The 21,019-nt window shown below is 38.0% G+C and overlaps 1 protein-coding gene across 1 annotated transcript in view; it reads left to right on the top strand.

The window, feature by feature from the left end:
• cog6 (component of oligomeric golgi complex 6) overlaps positions 1 to 21,019 on the top strand; it is a 27,605-nt gene that overhangs the window by 3,957 nt on the left and 2,629 nt on the right. Inside the window, exons 5-18 of the mRNA XM_008426363.2 lie at positions 5,479 to 5,590; positions 6,437 to 6,519; positions 6,935 to 7,005; positions 8,456 to 8,549; positions 9,715 to 9,843; positions 13,158 to 13,249; positions 13,509 to 13,573; positions 13,688 to 13,779; positions 14,870 to 14,987; positions 15,738 to 15,869; positions 16,130 to 16,297; positions 17,767 to 17,874; positions 19,023 to 19,076; positions 20,031 to 20,110. Of these exons, the coding sequence (XP_008424585.1) occupies positions 5,479 to 5,590; positions 6,437 to 6,519; positions 6,935 to 7,005; positions 8,456 to 8,549; positions 9,715 to 9,843; positions 13,158 to 13,249; positions 13,509 to 13,573; positions 13,688 to 13,779; positions 14,870 to 14,987; positions 15,738 to 15,869; positions 16,130 to 16,297; positions 17,767 to 17,874; positions 19,023 to 19,076; positions 20,031 to 20,110 (1,398 nt within the window). The remainder of the gene's footprint in view (positions 1 to 5,478; positions 5,591 to 6,436; positions 6,520 to 6,934; positions 7,006 to 8,455; positions 8,550 to 9,714; positions 9,844 to 13,157; positions 13,250 to 13,508; positions 13,574 to 13,687; positions 13,780 to 14,869; positions 14,988 to 15,737; positions 15,870 to 16,129; positions 16,298 to 17,766; positions 17,875 to 19,022; positions 19,077 to 20,030; positions 20,111 to 21,019) is intronic.

Genomic DNA, 21,019 nt, shown 5'->3' with positions numbered 1-21,019 from the left:
AAAAAAAAAAAAATCGTTAACACTTTATTCCTCATTCTGTTATCTGGAAGTTTTAAAAAAAGACAATTTCTAAAAGGAAATAAATAAATACAATTTAATAATGATGTCTAAAAACATAAGGAAAGCCAGGCTGATTTGCACCATGTTTTACTGACATAAACACAACATAATTTATCAGAATGTCCCATTGCCCTCTTCCAAAAGAAACCGATTTGCACCATTGTCTTACAGCTAATCAGTTCTGATATATTTATTGTGGGGCTGATGCTGTATAGTCCTCTGCTAAGCACAGGGTCAACATTTTAGTTGCTCTAATTCATAATACCATGTTGTACGGACAGGGTATGGAGTCTGCATTCATTGTTGATGGGTTAGGGTTTTATTAAAAAATTAAACAAAATGACATCTTTATCATCATTTGCGCATCATATCTTAATGTCTCACTCTTTGCGCCGTCAGTAGTGACAGCGACGGGAAAACATTCGACCTGTTCTTGTCCGCTGGGAGTTGCCGTAGGCTGGGGTTCATTAGCATTTGTAACAGATGTGATCAGTGACCTTGTGTTTTGACATGAAGGTAGGGGTGCTGCGGAGGTTGATGTAAATTTGTGGTGAGGGACATTTGCAGACATTAGCGACGTACCACTGCAGTTCACGCTCCAGCGCTTCACCATGAGCACCTTCCTTATAAAGAGGTGACAGAGATGGAGAAGCCTGAAAGTTGAATAGACAGGCAAGCAAGAAAAGACAGGAGTGGAGACAGTCACCAGGGAGCACATGTAGGAAGCGAATTAAGACCATGTACGGCTTTGTGACGTGCATTTCCTGGAAGTACTCAGACGCTTGACACAAGTGTCCTCCTGAGTGCTGAGTAGTTTTTGTCCTTTTTCCTGCACAGCGCTCCCTTCGGGACCTGCTGTCTGCCTGTGTGACATTTTCATGCTTAGAACCACAGTGACCCCACAGCCACATTGACTAGTCTGCACACACTGGGCTTTGACCTTGTCTCTCGTAATTTTGTCTCAGAAGGGCTGCTGGCGAAACCATGCCGGCAAGCTGTCGTCCTTCAGTTTGCGAAGAGCTGGCTCTCTGCAGTCTTCTTGGTCAGATCTTTTTTCAGGTCACACAAGCCTCTGCAGGCTCTGGATTTTCTCTCTATGTTCCTTTCTTGTTGATGCTTATTACAGCAGTGCCACATCTCGCATGGGGCAGTCCTGTTGGGGGAGAACAGTGGTTTCCGAGCCTCTGCTGATGTCCCTGATTTGCCTTTTCTTTGCCTCTTATCTGCCTCATCTGCTCGCGGCATTGTGTCATTTGTCAGCTCTAATGAAACAGAAAGAATCTGCTGATAAGTTCCAGTTTGTGGAAGTGAAGGTAGGGGCTGTGAGGCGCTGAGCTGCAGCTGACCTGGCTTTCTGTCACCAGGCTCTTTTGTTTCAGGTTGGCACTGTTTAAAGGTGCTGTCATCAAAAGCGCTAAATAGATGTTGTGTGTTACTCTATAATGAAATACAATGCTGCCCACCTGCTCCACTCTGTGTAATCTTTGCATTAACATGGCATGTAATCATGCAGAGCCTGCAGAGACGTCTCATAAACTCATGTTTCTGTTGACAACGTGAACTCACAAGCAGCCAAAAGCCAGAGGTGATGGTGTGGTCTCCAATGCTAATCTGTTCATGCATCTTTTCTGGATCTAGCTCATTGTATGTCCAAAAAGGAATAATAGCATTTAGTGTCCTGCAAAAGTGATGATTGCCCTTGAACTTTTCCACATTTGGTGATGTATGAGCACAAACCTCAAAGCATTTTATTTGGATATTATGTGATGGACCCACATGCAGCACATAGTCTTGAATAAGTACCTGAACAGTATGATTTATTTTATCCCTCCCTAAGTCAATACTTTGCAGCACCTGTACTTTGCTGCAAATTACAAGTCTTTTAGGGTATGGCCCTACTGTTGTTTCACATCTAAAGACTGAAATGTTTGCCCATTCTTTTGCAAAGTAGTTCATACTTACTTTAATTGGATGCAGAGAATCTGTAAACAACAATTTCAAATCTTATAGTAGATTCTCAATTTGAATTAAGTCTGGGCATTGACTAGGCCATCACTTACCTGTGGTACCGCTCTGGTTAAATGTCCTTTTAATGCCACTCAGAAGAAATGTTGGCATTCATTTGCATTTCCATGTAAATGACTAATACCTGTCCTGTCGACAGATTATTTTTTTGTAAATAAGAAATATTGAAAACTGCATATCATTTACTGCACAGTAAATGACTTTACTTTGCGTCGGCTTTTCATGCCCCATCAAAATGCATCGGGCTATTTGATTATGACGGGACAAAATTAGAAAACATTAAAAGGTTTGAATACCTTTTGCAATGGATTGTAAGCTCACAAAAATTCCCACCAACATGTGACAAATAATCAGACCTTGAGCTTTGTGCGGTATCAGAACTCTTGGTGCTGAAGAGAGCGAATGTTCTCAGTATGACTTTTGTACAGTTCATTAATAAATAAAGAGCGCTGAAATCCCAGAGAGAACAATGACTGATATCAGAGAGTGCATGCAACCTTCGTAATATGACACTTGAGCATTATTAAAGCCCAGCTTGGCGCTAATGAGGCTACGGCAGTCAGCATTCCTTTGTGTTTCCTGTTGTAACTGCACGCGCTCTTTGATCACGGTGCGTAACTAACCAACTAACAGCTCTGTGAATGCCAGATTTTTATGCAATTCTTTGAAATGCCCCCCATAGATTCTCATGAATATTTGACATGATTCACATCTTATGAGCTCGTTCAACTCTCTCCCTTAATACAAAGGGTGGTTGTTCACTTTTCCTTCAGTTTTCTTTGGTGATTCATAACTGTGGCTCTCTGATCAAGCTGCACTATCAGCCTAGTGTTGTGAGATAATTAAATGGGCACTGCAAATGTTATAGGGTGTTATAGTTCATGAACAATTTCTGTGCTTGAACAGACTAAATCAGTCGGGCTAAATCTGAGCACGCTCACATACAATAAGAGACGATTCATCCAATCACAGCACTCTTCCTTAATATTGCCGTTGCTTGAGATTATTGTAATAAGCTTGTAGTACTAGTGCTTCAAAAGAGGTCAACTATGTTGCGTAGGTTGGAAGGTTGGATTGTGTTATTTGTTGATCCAAGTATGCTGCATTTCTGTGGTATTCAGTGATGTCAGCCTGGAGGAGAACGGATCATGTCTGGACAGAGGTTTACAAAATTACCCCTCCACTTACTCATTTCTGTTCTTGCTTGTTCTGAAAGGGAAGTTTGTCTTTGACTCTGTGTCCAGGTTCTCGTTATTCTGATTTATGATATTTCCACACATCCTTAAAAAGTCTTCAATTTTTATATCTAAAATAAGGCCTTAACTTCATAAAACAAAAATGTAAGTTAGCTTTTAAATATGTTAATTACAGGTCTTAAATTTTGTTGTGGCAGAACTATTTAATATTTTATTTGCTTTTCTATGGGGACTTTTCTGTAAGAAAAAAAGTTTTAGTTGCATGCAAACATCTTGCATGCAAGTTGGCTGGATGACATCCACTTTCGCTACTAGCTCACTTCTCTTGCCAACCCACAGGAGGCTATGTTGAAAACAACTTTTAAGGGTCCGGGTCCGGGATGCTGCAACATCTATTATATTTGTAGTTTTTTTGTCCTATATTTTATTCAAGGTGGTATTAAAAATGTCTATAAAAGTCTTAAATTAGGCTAGGTATAGATACCTTGTCATAAATGTGATGCTTTAAATGTATTCATAAACATCCCAAAAAATAAGTAATGTGGAAAGGTTCAAAACATGTACCTTTTGAAGTTCAAACAAATTGGACCATGCTGCATTTGATATGGGAACTTAATTGAGTCTTAGAATAAGTTGTTTACTTAGATTTTCCACTAACATGTAAACAGGTCCCATTGTAATAAACTGCATCTGACAGTGTTATTTATTTTCATTTAGATTAACTGCATACTGTTCCTTGTAGATCTGTTCAAACCAACAGTCGCAACAGTTAGAGGTCTTAGTTCATTACTCCTTGTGCTCAATGTGAGCCAAGCATGTTCACATACTTCTAATATATGCAATCGTTAATATAATTAATGATCTCATTAGCATAACTAGGTTTTTTTTTGTGCTTCCAATTGTCTGTTGTGATCAATGCTTTTTAATCCGTTTTGTTCTTTGTTCCTAAGATCTTGTAGATTAGTGGGTTTTCTTTCCTGCTTCATTCCTTTTAATTCAGAACATTTTACATTATTTAAATACCAGCTTCTTGTAATTGCAGACATTTAAACAGAATGAAGAACTTTAAAAAATCACACACTAAAAGCACATACAACCAAAGGCCATTTTAATTATCCGCAGGAGTATTTTATCTCTATGAATTTTGGTGGGGGGATGGGGAAACATTAATATTCCTCTTACACTTTTGATTGTGTTGATTCTTTTTTTAAAGACAACTGTGAGAGCATGCCAGCCAAGTTTAACAGTGCATATGTTGTCTTTGTGTGCAGCCAAAATAGCAACACGTAAAATCACAAAGGGCAGAGGAGCCTTGGGGTCCCTCTGTGTCATTGTTGGTGCGATCCACAGAGGGAAAGCTGAATCACAGAGTTCTGGAACTGGAACCGTTTTACAGCCCTCAGCTCTCAGCAGCCTGAGCTTGGGTTGTAGGTATGCGAGAATCAAAGGTTAGATAATCACCAGGTTATTCAGCTCCACCAAAATACTCTGGTGATTTACTGCTCATGGTTGGCTCTCTCCGTGAATGGATGGAAAATAAACGGGATGGTTTGGATGGGAAGATGGCAACAGAGGGAGGACCTGCTGTTGTTCTGCCGCCCTGTGACGAGTTCCCCATTTGACTGGGACCGTTGCCATGGTCTCTATTGTGATGAGGCACTTCCTGACATGATAGTGATCGCTGTTATTTGCTGGCTGGGGTCCAACTCTTTTCTTTAGCTCTTGGCTTTTGTCCTGCTGATCTTTCCACTCCTGTGGATGATATTTTTCACTCGGTGTCCCACCCTGCTGAAAGAATGTAGGCAGCAGGGGAGCACATTTAGGGTGTGTAGAGTCTGACTGCCATCTGCTGGAGATCCTTCAGCATTACATGTTGTTGACACCATTTCTTTTTTGATGCGCAATAAAAGCCTGGGGTGTTCCTCCAGCTTCTTCAGTTTTTTGTTTTTTTTGATTCAAAGAATTGAAGGATGAGAAAATACACAGATGAAACTCAATGATAGATTAAAGTGTAAGCTCTTACACGTAAGTGGGAAATTCTTCATAAGAATTTGCCATGTAAGAAGAAACGTAAACCAAAACCTTAAATACATTTACTAAAGTCTAAATGAAAAGAATACGTCATATGTTCAAACATTTAAATAAAATAATAACAAATGAAGTAAATGATTTTGTTTTTTCCTTTTTGTCTCCTCAGCCAGCGACTTGAGGTGAGAGCTCAGGTGGCTCAAGCTTTCCTCTCCAAGTTCCAGCTGTCCAACGAGGAAATGGCCACAGTGAGAGGGGCTCGAGACGCACCTGTTACAGAGGTAATCTTTACCACAAAGCCCAGTAAATCAGACCATGTGACCAAAAATGATGTCCGGTACCTTGCAAAAGTTTTCACACCCCATGAACTTTTCCATACTTTATCACATCACAATCCCAAAATGTAGCATCTTATTTTATGTGGCAGGTCAACGCAAAGTAGAAAATGTTCAAATGTTCCAAATGCTTCACAAATGAAAAGAGTGTGGTGTATATTCTTATTGTATGCTGGGATAATCTGCTGTAAAACCAGCAACTTTCTATTTGGGAAAAAATTATCTGCTGGGATAACAGTTTGATACCGTGTAGTCGTAACGACAAACTGATCTTGAATCTTTTGTAGGTTCACAATTTGATTCGTTTACAATTGAGCAGCCGACGGTGTGAGTATAGATTGATTAGTGAAAAGACACGAAACTTCCACCTCCACCCGTCCAAATAAAAACAACCATTCTCTAAGAACTAATGTCTAATACAATAAAATGTAACTACGGGATACATAAAACTGCAAATTAAGTAAATAAATGGGACTGGAAGATATTATATATGTAAAGTACAACAAACAAACAGTTAATAAAAGAAAAATATAAAACACGTGCAACCAAAACCATAAATAAAATGGATTATTCTATCTGTAAACAAAATTGCCCTTCATAATGTTTGTAATCAGAATGGAAAATATCGAGCTCATTTCAATTCATCATTAATTAGTTGCTTACTGCGATAGGCTTAAATATGTCATTACATCATTACTTCAAAGCCCTGATTACTAATTGTATGTGCTTTAAGTTTTTGATTGTCTTGCTAATGAATGTGATCAGTAATGTGTTTGTTGCTTAATTTCTCAGGATTTCTTCAAGGTTCTCAGCCGGGTTAAGCACATCCACGAGGATGTGAAAATCCTCCTGCGAACCAACCAGCAAACCGCAGGGTACGGTTCACATCTCACTGCACAGTGGCTCACAATGCTTCATAATCAAAGTATAGACAGGCCTAACTTTAAGGGTTGAGGTTAACTGTCTTTAAAATGTGATGCTTGAAAATAGAATTTGTTGTTTGTCCAACAATAATTGGGCTCCCATTGTTTTGTAAATATGTCAGAAGCTGAAAAGTTTGGGATTCGCTTGTATAAAGCATGTAGTTAGGAAAACTTTAAGCAAGAATTTTGAATGAAGAGCTGTGCCAAGAAGGTGATTCAGTGAGGCGTGCAGCTCTGTCAGCACTCTGAGTGTCCTGGCCTTGATCCTGAGTTGCCAAAGATTAGTATTCATAACACTGTCAGTTTAACACTCTGCTACAAGTAATATGTATCTAATGTCTGTTCTTGGCATGTGTGCCCGTTCTAGGTTAGAGATCATGGAGCAGATGGCAGTGTTACAGGAGACGGCGTACGAGCAGCTTTACCGCTGGGCTCAGAGTGAGTACTGCACACGATTACCACCAGCTGCATGGTGGACCAACAGTATGTTCATAACTTAATCAAAAGTCAATTTCATTCCTTAGCCATTGATTTATTATAATTTTTTTATATTTCTAAAGTCTGTATTAAACATACAAAAATTCAAACCTAATATAGTTTTTTGCACATTGTGCCTTGCTAAACTTTTATACTCCTTTATCTTTTTTGCAGTTTATGTTCCAGATTCAAACTTATGTTTTCTTTATATGGATTTTACATGATTGATTAACACGAAGTAGAGCATTTTCATCTCTTTTGAATATCATTATAGCATCAGCTCTGTCGGTGCTGAAGGAAATCACTCCCGCAGCATGATGCTGCCACGACTTCCAAATGACTTGTCTTCTGAATTGTTTTGGTGGACAAAAACGCAGCAATTAAAATTTCCACAACTTGTCATTTTTTAGAAATTAAACTGGAAAGTAAATCTGCACAAAATATATTGTATCATAGTTAATAATTACAATTTTCATATTAGCAATATCACAATCTCAAAGAAGTCCTTGTGCACTTTTTTGTTGCTGTTATTATTCTATGTTCTATAATAATTCGAGTGTTGTACATTCAGCTTCTACTTGACAATTTGACCAGTTGAATAGAAATCCATTCCCTTTTATGCCCAGAGCAAATATAGAGCTTAGTGACCAGGATGCTGTAGCTGAGAGAGAAATGAGGCTTCCTGTGATGATAGGGGAAAAAAAGAAAAAAAAAAAACAGAAAGGAGTGTGGAAAATGTTAATAATCAATGTTGTCAATAAAATATTTCACCAGGGCAGGACATAGAGTGCAACGATTATAACATAATTTCTTGTCTTCCTTGTATCTTGCATTCCCACTGGAACTAGACTGTTTAAATCATCAAAAACTGTTATTTATTGTTGTGCAGAAGCAAAATACAGAGAATAATTTAAGCAAAGCACCCGTGCCCCTGGGACTAGTTGTACTTCACCAGTAGAAAGGATTTAACATTAGCCGTTCTGAATATTCGAATCAATATGTCAGTGTTTTCTAGGGCTAAATTTTACACTCCTGACTGCTCAGGACTGTAGATAATGTTTTATGTGCATAGCGTCGTATTTTATTTGCTTTGGAAAGGGTAATTGTTATATGTATTTGCAAAGTACAGAGACATTTTGATAACAGTTTTATTTCCAGCATAATACTGGAGTCCATACCACTTTTTACATCTGGATAATTGTTCAGTTTCTTTTATATTGGATAATAAAACTGACTTCTTAGCAAAAGCCCATGAGAAAACCTGTCAGCAAGATGATTTGAAAGCTTTGCTTTGCATGTGCTCAGGAAGATAGTTGTGTTCAGCAACTCTAAGTCTTATGTAGCTCAAGCTGCCTACAATAAAAAAAAAAAAAAAGATGCATTCTGTGATTCTACTTAATTGTTTTTCCAGATGAATGTCGGGGACTGACTCAGGAAACGTGTGATATTAGCCCAGTGTTGACTCAAGCCATGGAGGCTTTGCAGGATCGACCTGTTCTTTACAAGTAAGTAAAGACACACTCACAAACAGAGACATCTTTGTAAAAATAGACACTCTAATCTGTTTACTGACCCTGTATGTTACACTTGGAATCTGCGATTTCTTGGATCTATGTTTATTTCACCATACGTCTATTCTTTGGCCAGTCCTAAGTAAATTGTGAAACCTCAGGGTATTGTTGCTGCTTTGTTCCTGGATAGAACAACAAGGCTCAGTTATAAAACACCAAAGTAAACGGCCTGAAGCAACACAAAATGTCACCATCAGGAGAGAGCACATCCTCTAAAATTCAAAGAAAGACGTCTAAAAATACAAAATGTTTAAAACTTTCATGCAAAAGGATTCATGACCGTTGAACTTTGTCACATTGCAGCCACAAACTGCAATGCAATTTTATTGTGATTTTATTTGATAGACCAGTGCAGAGTAGTGCGTATTTGCGGAGCAAAAGTCTTGAGATTATTGCAGTGGTTGATCTTATGTGAGCATTTTCATGTGTTTTGAATGGTCCAGTCAAAGTCCAAACACAAAGTCTTAGTATAAAGAGAAAATATACTCTCTAAAGTCATCTGACTTATTACATACATATATATATATATATATATATATATTATTTTTCTTCCTTTCACGTCAGAATTATGTGCTACTTTGTGTTGATATATCACATAAAAGTCAAATATAATGCAATAAAATCTGAACTAGACAAAATGTGCAGGTTTATATCTGCAGGGAACTACAGATATAAACCTATTTAACAAGTGTTTATTTTTGTCGTGAAGGAGGTGGTAAACAGCAATGAAAAGTTTGAAACTTCAACATGTTTTCTGATGTTTTCATGGCCAAGCCCTCATTGTGTCTGTGTTTTCGGATGTGCACCTGTCTCTGCGGCCACAGAGTGTCCAAGGTCGCCTTAAGGCTGGGGATGTTGAGGCTGGATCCCGTAGCTCTCGGTGCCTTAATTTAGCTAGCTATCTTCTGTTTAGTCTGTCGCAAAGGTCCTTACCGCCGAGCCATCAACACTGCTCCAAACTCATTCTTTATGGAAAAGCAGGCCCCAACTGTTGATCTTAGGAGCTGACCACAGCTTACAGTCTTCACAACAACACGATGGCTGCTGTCTTTTCTCATGAGGTCCGGCTGTTGAATATTGCCTCCTCTTGTTTGTTCAGGTACACCCTGGATGAGTTTGGGACCGCGCGCAGATGTGCTGTGGTGCGAGGCTTCATTGACGCCCTGACCCGCGGTGGTCCAGGGGGCACGCCACGACCCATAGAGATGCATTCACATGACCCTTTGAGGTACATCTACTGTCTTATTGAGACATCCCTCCTAAAAAACACTTTGGGACAAAAATACAGAAATCATGATGGCTTTTTGGGCAAAGAGAGGCTTTTAGGTTTACTAGATTTTAATTTTGCTAATTGGTGTTTAAGCAGTCATCTCTAGACTAAGCTTTTTTATGCTTAAACCACATAAAAATCTAGTGATTAAATAAAATCTGTGGAAAAAACAGGTAAACAGTAAACAAGTTCAGAATCTCTTCAGTGAATGTTGCTTTCTACCATTTGTTTTCCTCCCTTTCTTTTCTGTTTGTCATCCTGCACTTGGATGTTTAAAGTGACCATCACCACCTTACAAATAGAAAACCCCAGTTGCTTCCTTTATTGTGTGAAATAAAAAGCGAACAGTTCAGATTTGCAGAACAAAAATGTGGCTGTGGGTTGTGCACAAATAATTGTATTGTTTTTTTCAGTGTTATTGTAAACTTTCGAATTCAATCATATACATTCAGCCTTAATTTAATAATGTAGATATTTTTGTGATTCCCACCCTCACCTTAAATCGCAGAGATATCTTTGCACACTAAAAGTGAAAGTATATTGAACTTAATCCTGTTAAGGATGATAGTTAGCACTTTTCAAATAGCAAAAATGTACTTATTTAAACTAGAACACATTTTTTAGGTACATTGCATTTTGAATGTGCGACAGCTCATCACTCATTTATGTGTAATCAATGTGTTCTGTGTCCTTAAATAATCTCAGACCGAGCTGGAGCGTCTCATCTTGGGTCCTCCTGGGATCGTACCAAGTGTTTCAGGGCTTTAACTCACTGAAACTGATGATTCATGGCTGGGTGTATATTTAGGCTAGCTTTGAGGCTGCAGAACAAATTAGGAAAACATTAGGCGGTTGCTTGATGTTATTATATGATGGATGGGATATGAGTCATATAGTACAACAGCTAGCTTAAAGGAACAGTATCATTGAAAAACAACTTTTTGTTTTAGCTTTATATTATGTTATAATGTTATTCCCTCATAAAAACATACCTGGAGTGTTGCTTTGACTCTTTCATGCACGTTTGCGGAATCCTTGAATTCATTCTGGGGTCCCTAAACGCTTTCTCCCACAGAGCCCCGCCTACTTCCACAATCTCCTCCTTGGAGCTGCAGTGTCCAGCCGAGCTTCTGCCTCACTCAGCTCCTCCAGACTAGCAGCAGAAGCGAATAGCAAACACCTGGTGGAAATGCAAGTTTACTGAGCTAATAATATGAACTGCCTCTCAGTCAAACGTTCCTAAGGACGGTTGTAAACAGAATAATGGACAAGTGTTGTGGTAAAGTGTAGAGAGAGACAGTGGCCCATTTCAAGACGTCAAATTGAGAAGTAAAATTTCTTTCAAGTTATGTTTGGTTTACACAGCATTTTTTGTTACAACTGAAAGTAACCGTTTCTTAATTGTGAGTGTATGACTTTATATTTTTGTATTTTTTGATGTAAAGCACTTAAAACTGCCTTGTTTCAGAAATGCGTCATACAAGTAACTTAGATTGATTAATTGTGCAGCCCTTTTAAGCCTCTACTTGTCCATCCATCTATCCATTTTCTGTACACCCTTGTCTCTAGTGGGGTCAGGAGGGTAGCTGGTGTCTATCTCCAGCTAACATTTTGGGTGAGAGGCGGGGTACACCCTGGACAGGTCACCAGTCTGCGTATCTCTAAAACTGACATTAAAAAAATATTTGAAAGTGCCTTGATGAAATAATACATATTTACTATGTTTCTATTTTTGACAAATATGCTCTTTCTGAGCATATTTGCCCTAAATGCCCCCAAACCCCTTATTTTACAGTTACAGGAAAAGTTATTGGGATAATTGATGTATAAATAAATCAGATTAAGTGCCAATCTGGTTATAGGTCATCTTGCAAAATGCTGGATTGTGCCTGTTTCCCTTTGCACCATATCTTCTCCCTCTTTTACCCAGGAGCCAAACAGGAGATTTTCTCAGAATCCCAGCTCCATGTGGAAAACAAAAATCACTTCCACTTCATCGGGGACATCAGCATTTCTCAGAACATCAAGTTCTTTCTCACTTCCTATGTACTGACGCCCACAAATTCACGCTGTCCTGCCAAGTTTAAAACAGCAGTAGAGAATGTGTGAATCTTAAAACTGTGTTTTGACTTGTTTGATGTAAAACAACAATAAATCTATATATTTGTGGGTCTGAAACAGAAAAGTGAGAAACACAAATATTGCTTCTGCCTTGAGTTGTGAATGAGCTGTTCTTATTGTAAAAATGCTTGCAACACATGCTGCTGTATTCAAAAACAAACAGGATTGACAGATTTTTAACAATATTTTTTTTTCATCACTGCATTGCTTGTGTTTATAGGCACATGTTAGAGTTTATAGGTGTCACTCTTTCTATTATGTTTCCCTGAACCCTTAACATGAGCCCTTCGTCTCCTCTGTTCTGTTTGTTGAGCTAGTTTTCACTGTATATAGAACTTCACTGTTTAGGTAAATGATTTCCATATGGTTTATATTTCCAGCAGCAGTGTTGCTGCCTTGAACAGAAATATTTAAAAAGAGCATCATCATTTCATAAGACCTGTCATGATAACAAATTTTGCTGGATAAAATTTTTTCTCTGAAACTGTTGTAATAAACAATAATATCATTTTCAGACCCATTTCAACTAACATAACAATAATAATAGCGTATTAATATATTATCTCAAAGATAAAAACATATCTTTAATTTCTAAAAGTTTAACACTGGAACTGGAAAACATTTTAAATATTCAAATAAATAAAACAACCAAAACAACAATAATCAAAACAGATTGTGAAGTCTCTGTAACTAAACTTTCATTAAAAAAAAGTAATTATTCAACTTAGATTAAAGGATGCATTGCTCTGTTATTGTTTTAATAATTAAGAGGTAAAAAAAAGATTGTGACAGGATTTTCAGTCAAATTCCCCCCAAAAAAGTATAGCACAATCTCTAGTGATTTAAACATTGAGTTGTGTTATTATTTATTGTATGCCTGTTTTTAGTCTATTGAAGCATTTTTGTGCACACTGTGAAAAAGTGCGACTTGAGTCTTAGTCATAGGAAGGCTAAATATTTTTTGTAGGGTTTTTTTTTTAATGAGGATTCATCGTATAAGTGAGCTCAAGAGCAACCGTTACTAAAAGAGCCAACACCTTTTTGTATGTGACAACAAAAATGAAAACTTGGCTGTCCTTTCCTAGAGGCATTGCACTACTGGCTGTGTATTAGTACTGATTTCTTTTTTTAATTTTTTTTTATTTTTTTAGATATGTTGGGGACATGCTGGCCTGGCTGCACCAAGCAACTGCCTCAGAGAAGGAGCATCTAGAAGCTCTACTAAAACAAGTCACTCTACAAGGTATTTCAACTTTGAGGGGTCTAATATTTTATGATTTGATTTCAGAGTCATGTGATGAATGTAAAGCACATGCATGTAACCAGCATTTTGTAGATGATTTACTAAATTATATTGAAATAGTTTATCTCAGTTACTGAAGAATAACCTCCACGAAATAAATAATTTTACTATTGAATGCTTCTCTTACCACTGTTATAAACACATGCATGAAAGTTGGTGAAGCCTTCATTGAGTTTTGAATTCCTTCCCTTTGTATTAGGTGTGGAGGAGAACATGCAAGAAGTGGTGGGGCACATCACAGAGGGGGTCTGCAGACCACTGAAAGTGAGCAACCAGTTATGTTTTAAACGCCATTTTAGTCTGAGCCGCTCGCACGCTGTGTTTTCTGCCAGGTTTTGCTCATCAGTCCAGCTGTTCTGTTATCGATCTTCTCCTCAGGTACGAATAGAACAAGTCATTGTGGCAGAGCCGGGTGCTGTCCTCCTCTACAAGCTCTCTAACCTGCTGAAGTTCTACCACCACACAATCAGGTGTTTGAACTTTAGCTCCAGGAAGCAAATGAACAGTCAGATTTCTGTTTTTTTTTTTATTTATTTTATTTTTTAAAGAAAAAAATATGATCCATTTTGTAACTGTCTCTGTTTTTTGTAGATTTTTTATTGTGTGTGACAACTTGAACCTTTCCAGTTTTAGTTCTGTCTGTTGTTGCAATGTATTATGATTGGCCAACAGAAAGTAGTGTGTAATTGTGAAGTGGAAGGAAAATGATACAAGATTTTTAAAGTCTTTGAAAAATGTGGAAATTGTAGTACCTTGAGTGAAAAAACCTCTTAAAGTCAAATGAATACCAACAAACAGGTCAGGAATAAAGCTGTGGTCAGGAATTGTTATATTTTTAAACGATATCTAAAGCTTTGAACATCTCACTATGAGCTATCTAATGCACAGTTCTAAGCTTTATGGTTGAAAAAAGTCATTGCTGAAAAAAGGCACAAAACCATGCAAAGGCATATTTGCAGTTGCCACAGGCAGACAACTGCAAACATTTGTTATAAACATGTGAAAGAAGAAGATCTGGTCAGAGAAGACCAACATTTTACTTTGCCAAATAAACCGTCCATATCTTTAAGCATGGTGCTGGCAGCTTCATCCTGTGGGAATGCGCGTTGACAGAAGGGACAAGGAAGTTAGTAAAAGTTGAAGGGAAGTCAATGGTGCTAAATACAGAGAAAAACATTTTAGAGACTATAAAACACTTGAACACTAACATGAAATACACAGAATTAGCATGATTTAGATCAAAGCATTTGCATGTGTTTAAATGGCCCAGTCAAAGTCCAATTTAAAAATCTGACTTAAAATTAAGAGATCCTTCAGTCTCAGTGAACAATGGGGAAAATTGGGAATGTTTTTTGTGTGTAAAAACCATTATTTTGTTTCCAATTTACAATATTGCACTACTGTAGTTCATATTTTTCTAATAAGATATGTTTACATTTATTGTTGTAGACTGGCAAAATGTGCACAAAGTGAAGGACTGGGCACTGCCTGAACAGAAATGTTATGTTGTCATTAAAACAATCAGAATCTTCTAACTTTCCTGATTGGATCTTTGTTCAGCTCCATCATTGGGACCAGTGTGGCCACCATGCTCATCACTATTGAGGAAATGCACCTCCTGAGCAAAAAGATGTTCTTCAACAGTCTGAGCCTTCATGCAAGCAGACTAATGGACAAGGTGCTGGAAGAACATGGCAATTTCATTTTCTATTTGTTCAGGCTGGCATTAGAAGAAGATTGATAGGAACATATTATCCTACGAAGAGGACAGAGGCTTTATTTTCATAAATAGCGATGATTTGCAATGTTCTTTTGTGAAAATGCTGAAATCACAGTGCAGCGGAGTTTAGCGTTGCTCCTTGTGAACATGTGTATTTCTCTAGGTGTAAACTCTCAAAGTCAACAAGGCTATTTCTGCACCACTTAAGCTGGTAAACAGTTTCAGCCTCCTGGCCACAACAGCAAAATGGCGCTAGCTGCCAAGAAACGCTCTCCTTCGTACCGTTTAGTTAAATTGGCTTCCAAATATACCGTAGCACGAGCATGGGCTCCTTCATTTTCCACGGTTGCTCTGCTCTGATCAATAGCAGTTACAAGAATTATCCCTGTGGCTCAGTGTTAATCAAATTGGATGCCCTTAGGTTTTGGTGTCAATTCCAGCTAATCCCAGGAACACAACCTTTTCATAATTTGCTCTATTAGGTGGACAAAGGTGCCCTTGCTCAGTTCTGCAACCTGTGTACTGAGCCCAATGAAATCACAACTCTCTTCATCACAAAAGCTTTGTAGATTCAAACCCATAGAATAGAAGATTTTAAATGTAAATAAGGTTTTATGTGTTTTTGTATTTTTAGAAACTAATTTGATTGCCTTCTATCATATTTCTTCTTTATTGGTGTTATATTGTACACTCTGTGTGTATGAGCAGGTGGAGCTGCCGCCTCCGGACCTTGGACCTACAGCATCCCTCAATCAGACCCTCGCCCTCCTCAGGGAGGTGCTAACATCCCATGACTCGTCTGTAGTTCCTCTGGATGCTCGGCAGGCTGACTTTGCTCAGGTAAAAATGCAACTGCAACTCTCTAATTTAATCTTTGAATTCAAATCTTTTAAAACGCCACTTGTTTTTGTTTATCAATATGGGACCAGGAATGCAGGATAGCTTTTATGCTGCAATTACCCTAATTTTTTTTTTTTGGCATGAAATAGATTTGACTTTGTCCTAAGCACTGACTGTATAATATTTGAAGCTCTCTTTTCATTAAAATCCAATCTATTATACATTGTTCTTGGTGTCTTGTCTTCCTTTATCTGTTTTAGGTGCTTTCTTGCATTCTGGATCCCCTCCTACAGTTATGTACTGTCTCAGCCAGTAACCTTGGAACAGCTGACATGGCCACTTACATGGTCAACTCCCTGTATGTCATGAAGACCACACTGGCTCTGTTTGAGTTCACTGACAAGAGGCTTGAGATGCTCGAGTTCCAGGTATGCCCTGATTGTAAGCAATCATCTGTTAGTGAGTAGGGCTGCACTATATATCCCAAATGTATCATCATATCAAGAGAAATCGATCTCTATAATAACTGACATCATCAGCGCTGTATTTACCAATATTGTATTTATGTATATATTCAAAATTAGGTATAAAGCTAATGTTAGCTTAAATGCTATCATTGTCATGTTGACCTAGTTGCATGATAACTAACATTAACTCAGTCTTTTCAGTGAGTTAACTAGTTTTTATCTAAAAAGTAGCTATAAAGCTTACGGTAGCTTAAATGCTATCATTATTATGTTGTCTTACACCATGTCTTATATGGTGGCTAACAGTTAGCCACCATGCTAGCAGTTAATGTTAGCATGATGGCTAACATTAACTCAGTCCATTCAGTGAGTTAACTAGTTTTAATGTAAAAATTAGCTATGAAGGTAATGTTAGGATAGTCTTCTTACCCTTTGTAGCTATCTACATTTTTTCATGCAATAACTACAAGCCTCAATTTATTTGAAGATTTTATGTGACTGAACCACCCAAAGTAGCATATAATTGAGAAGCAGAAGGAAGATTAAATTGAGTTCTAACTGTGAGTAATTTAATCTCAGTATTAAATTACTCACAGGTCATCTGTCCTGTGATGACCTTGGCTTTGGGAACAAATAGCATCATCAACACAGCAGACAGGTCAGCTCATGAAGTTGTGGAGAAGTTTAAAGTAGGATCAGGTAATTAAAATATTACCAAAATTTTGAGGCTTTTGTTGTACACACGCAAAAAATACTGCATGATAGAAGCATCCCTACTGTGATACATGGTAGTGTCAGAATTAAATTATGTGAATTAAAAATGTTCTGTTTTATAATTATGTACCAGTTTGTGTTTTCCTGCTTGATAAACTTCATAGAAATGTATAAAAGATTGTGGTCTTTGTTGGATCATGGCAAAATGTGGACGGATTCAGTGGGTATGAATACTTTTGCAAAACACTTTATATGACACTGTGTTGGTCCATTTTGTTTGTCAAATATGTCAAGATAACAATAATTGCTGCAGTAAATCATGCCTGTCTGAAGCAACGGTAGATAACCATGAAACACAGTTATCCAGCATTACGGCTCAGCTTAAAGTCACGTTGACTGTAGGCTTATTGTTAAAAAAAAAAAAGGTTAACTATTCCTATCCCTCTGATTAAAATCCACAGCCGAAAACTTTTACTAAAAAGATTTAATTTGCCGTCTCATGAAAGCGAGTGCGTCATGTATTGTTGCTCGTGCTTAAACGCGCCATCCATCCTTTTATTTTTAGCACGTCTTTTGTAATTGAGCACCACAAGAGCCTCCATACAAGTTTCAGTATCAATAACACAGTAGTTCTCCATTAACTACAAGTACCATTGATTCACAATGCATGGAATCAGTTTTCAAGCCTCTCTCTCTTTCTGCCTCGCATTTTTCAGATTGAGGCTCACCTTGATACGCTGATCAACGAGCAGGCGTCCTACGTGTTGACCAGAGCCGGGCTAAGTTATATTTACAGCTGCGTGCAGCAGCACACTGCCGAACAGGTCTGAAACACTCACATTTTACATCCATAATGGTTCTCTTGTTTTTGTGTTTTTATTTTTAAACAGTATATGTCCCCTGACGTATGGTTTGTGCTGTCTCTTTGGGCTTCAGAAGTGTTTATAGGCTTTACTATTGCTATGGTTACCACCTGACCTGCGTCTTTGTTGGAGCATAATGGGGTTTTTATCAGATTTACAGATGAGAAAAGGAGAGAGGAAAGACAGATTGTGTCATGTTCTATTAAAATATATTGGCCTCTCCAGAAGTGTCTTGTGCAGATAAGAGCGCTGTCCTGGAGCCTTCCTCTTTCTCGTTTTAGCACTGCTTGCCATTGGGCTGAGTGAAACTCATAGTTGTGGTTTAGCTTGCGAGTCCTGACCTTGGGTCATGTAAGGACACACCACGCCCCACTGCAGCTACTGCTCGACACATAGCTCGGTTACAAACCATCGTTTTCCTGCAGACCTCAGCCCTACCTGGGTGGCCATTCTAGCTTCTTCCTTAAAAATGTTGTGTACTTTACTCCTTAGACTACTGGACTAAATCCCAGGTATTAGTCACAAGCAAGAATCCATCCTAACAGTTGTTAATATTATTAAAGCATTGTGTTTATTCCTCATTGTTACCCTTCATGTAACATTTTCTTTTCTGTCATACATAAAATAAAAAATCGGAAATAAAGCTGTGGTGTGCTCCATTAAAAAATCCTGCAGCCTGCAGCGGAGGCTTTATGATTGTCTAAATGTCCGTAATTCTCCCGTCATTTTGAACCTTGCACTTTCTTTTATTTGCTAGATTTAATGCGGGCAATTTAGGCATTTAAGCTTGCTTAATGTAGCCATTTTAGACTTACAGTGAAGGCTAATTGCCTTAAAAGTACCCGTTGCTGTGTACACACAGGCAGTATGTATTTGCTTTGCCTGCTTTGCATTTGTATTCAGGTGAGGGCTTCCCTTGTTCTCACATCCAAACTCACAAGTTCACATAAATAATGTTTAGGCTTGCTTTTATTTACATGTAGTTTCAGTTATTATTATAAAAAATACATCTTTGCGAACATAAATAAATGTAGTTAGTTATTGAAGTTCTAGAGATTGAGTATTATTACTGATAAAGTGAAATCTAATATTTGCTTCTATTTTCCCAGGGTTCTCTCTCTCTCCTCCCCAGTATGGACATCTCTTCGGTGAAAACAGCGATGGTGGGTTGGCCTATATGTACAAGTAAAGCAAATTTATCTTCATACATTGCAAAACTGAACTCTTCGAAAAGTTTTCCTCATTTTGTCTCGTTACAGTCTCTGGCTTGAACATGTTTAATTCAGATGTTATGTGATGATGTAGCCTGGTAAAAACCTGCCCCTTCATACATAGGGTCTGGACACTCGACTGTTGAGAAATGACGATTGCTTGTCGGAGACGTAGACTTTATTGAAGTTTTAAATTCTGCTGGATTACTAACATTTTGCCATGACATATGAAATGTGGCAGTTTAAATATATGAAGCTTATGGGAATTGTGTGCGCTGTAAATAACCGAAGCAAAGAGAGAAGTGCAGAGCCGAACAAGATGGCTGGTAAAGTAAAAATATTTGGAAGCATGGACTCAATAGCTCAGTTCACTTTCGATGATGCCATCACTAAACTACAATCCTATATAGGTAAGCTACAATTCCAAAACATCACAGAAAATTGACTTCATCGTTGAAATGTAGCCTGAGAAATCAAACTCAATGAGAGAAATCCCAGATGGACCCCAGAAGGAAAATGATAGTTCAGTGGAATTGCTTTGAAAGACAATGGTCAGGATAGAGGTGAACTATAAAGTTGTAAAACATTATGAAGTAGAAGAAAAATCATTCATGGTTTTCAAACTCTTGAATAGTGAGCCTTGAATTTTTGTTTAATCCCCCTCACTCTGATACCACTAACTAAAAATGCAGAGCAACTGCCTTCAGAAATCACCAAATTAGTAAATAGGCTCCATCAGTCTGGTGCGTAATCGTCCACAGATTGTCTTCCATGTGTTGTATGAATGCTTCAGAACTTTGTTAAAAACACAAAAATAAAAAACATATTGCCGTTTGTGATTTTGTTGGGTGTAAATACATTTGTAAGGCACTCTATACCTATAAGGTTTCTTTCATTTCCGTACAGGTCCAGTTTGATCGGTACCTATCGTCACCGGACACTCTTGTGATGCCGCAGCTCAACTTCCTTCTGAGCGCAGCCATCAAGTGAGTCTGAAAGAACACACGAGATGAGCCCAAATTTTTACCGCATTACGTAAAATAAAAAGGAGAGTTTAAAAATAGAACAGGAGCTTTTACCTAATGATGGTCAACATTTGTTTTCCAGATATAACAGAATCATTTCAGCCTTCTGAGCAAAACACTCGACTAAATGCATGAGGAGTTTGGACGCTAAATTGCTAAATCCACCAACACACTGAACAAATATTCAGCCGGACTGCTTCTATTTGTCTCACTGATCAGAAAACGCCCATGCTTTTAGCTCAATCCAGCTGCTGCGTTTCAGGGTTCTTTTTGTGAATTGTGCTTACGGGGAAAGCGCAGCAGGCTTGAGAAGCACTCTGTACCTCAGGTTAATGTTCTCTATTAATGGACACAGGAGAACTGATGTGCAGGACGCCATTAATTAGCTTCTGGTCCATTTCTCACTCATACTCGTAGCCTGAAATCATTCGTCATCCCTGCCTCTCTCTCGTGCTTCTCTGCTCACATAAATACACAAAAACACCCTGAAAAACGCTATAAATGGGGAAGTAATCTTCTTTTTGGGGGGCTTCCTTTCATTTGACATTTTATGATGTTACACTTGGTGTGGTATAAGGTGTTATAAACTCCACTGTGGTACCAGGCTCTCTGTGGGCCAATTAAAAATATGGATCCTCAAGAGCCTGAGAGGGATACAACCGTGTACTCCAATCCTCTCACTAGGCTCCTATGCATTTCTGCAAAACTTATTTATTTTTTGTTTTACTTTTCCTGAAATCTTTGTTAGAGTACTTACCTAAAATATAATAAATGCAAAAAAGAAAGAAAGAAAAACAAATGGCGGTAATATGGAAATAATGGAATAAAATTTTTATTCTATACATTTAATTTTACAAAACATGTGGAAAT

The sequence above is a fragment of the Poecilia reticulata genome, linkage group LG13, assembly GCF_000633615.1.
Source record: "Poecilia reticulata strain Guanapo linkage group LG13, Guppy_female_1.0+MT, whole genome shotgun sequence".
NCBI lineage: Eukaryota > Metazoa > Chordata > Actinopteri > Cyprinodontiformes > Poeciliidae > Poecilia > Poecilia reticulata.
This window is presented reverse-complemented; position numbering and strand designations above follow the sequence as displayed.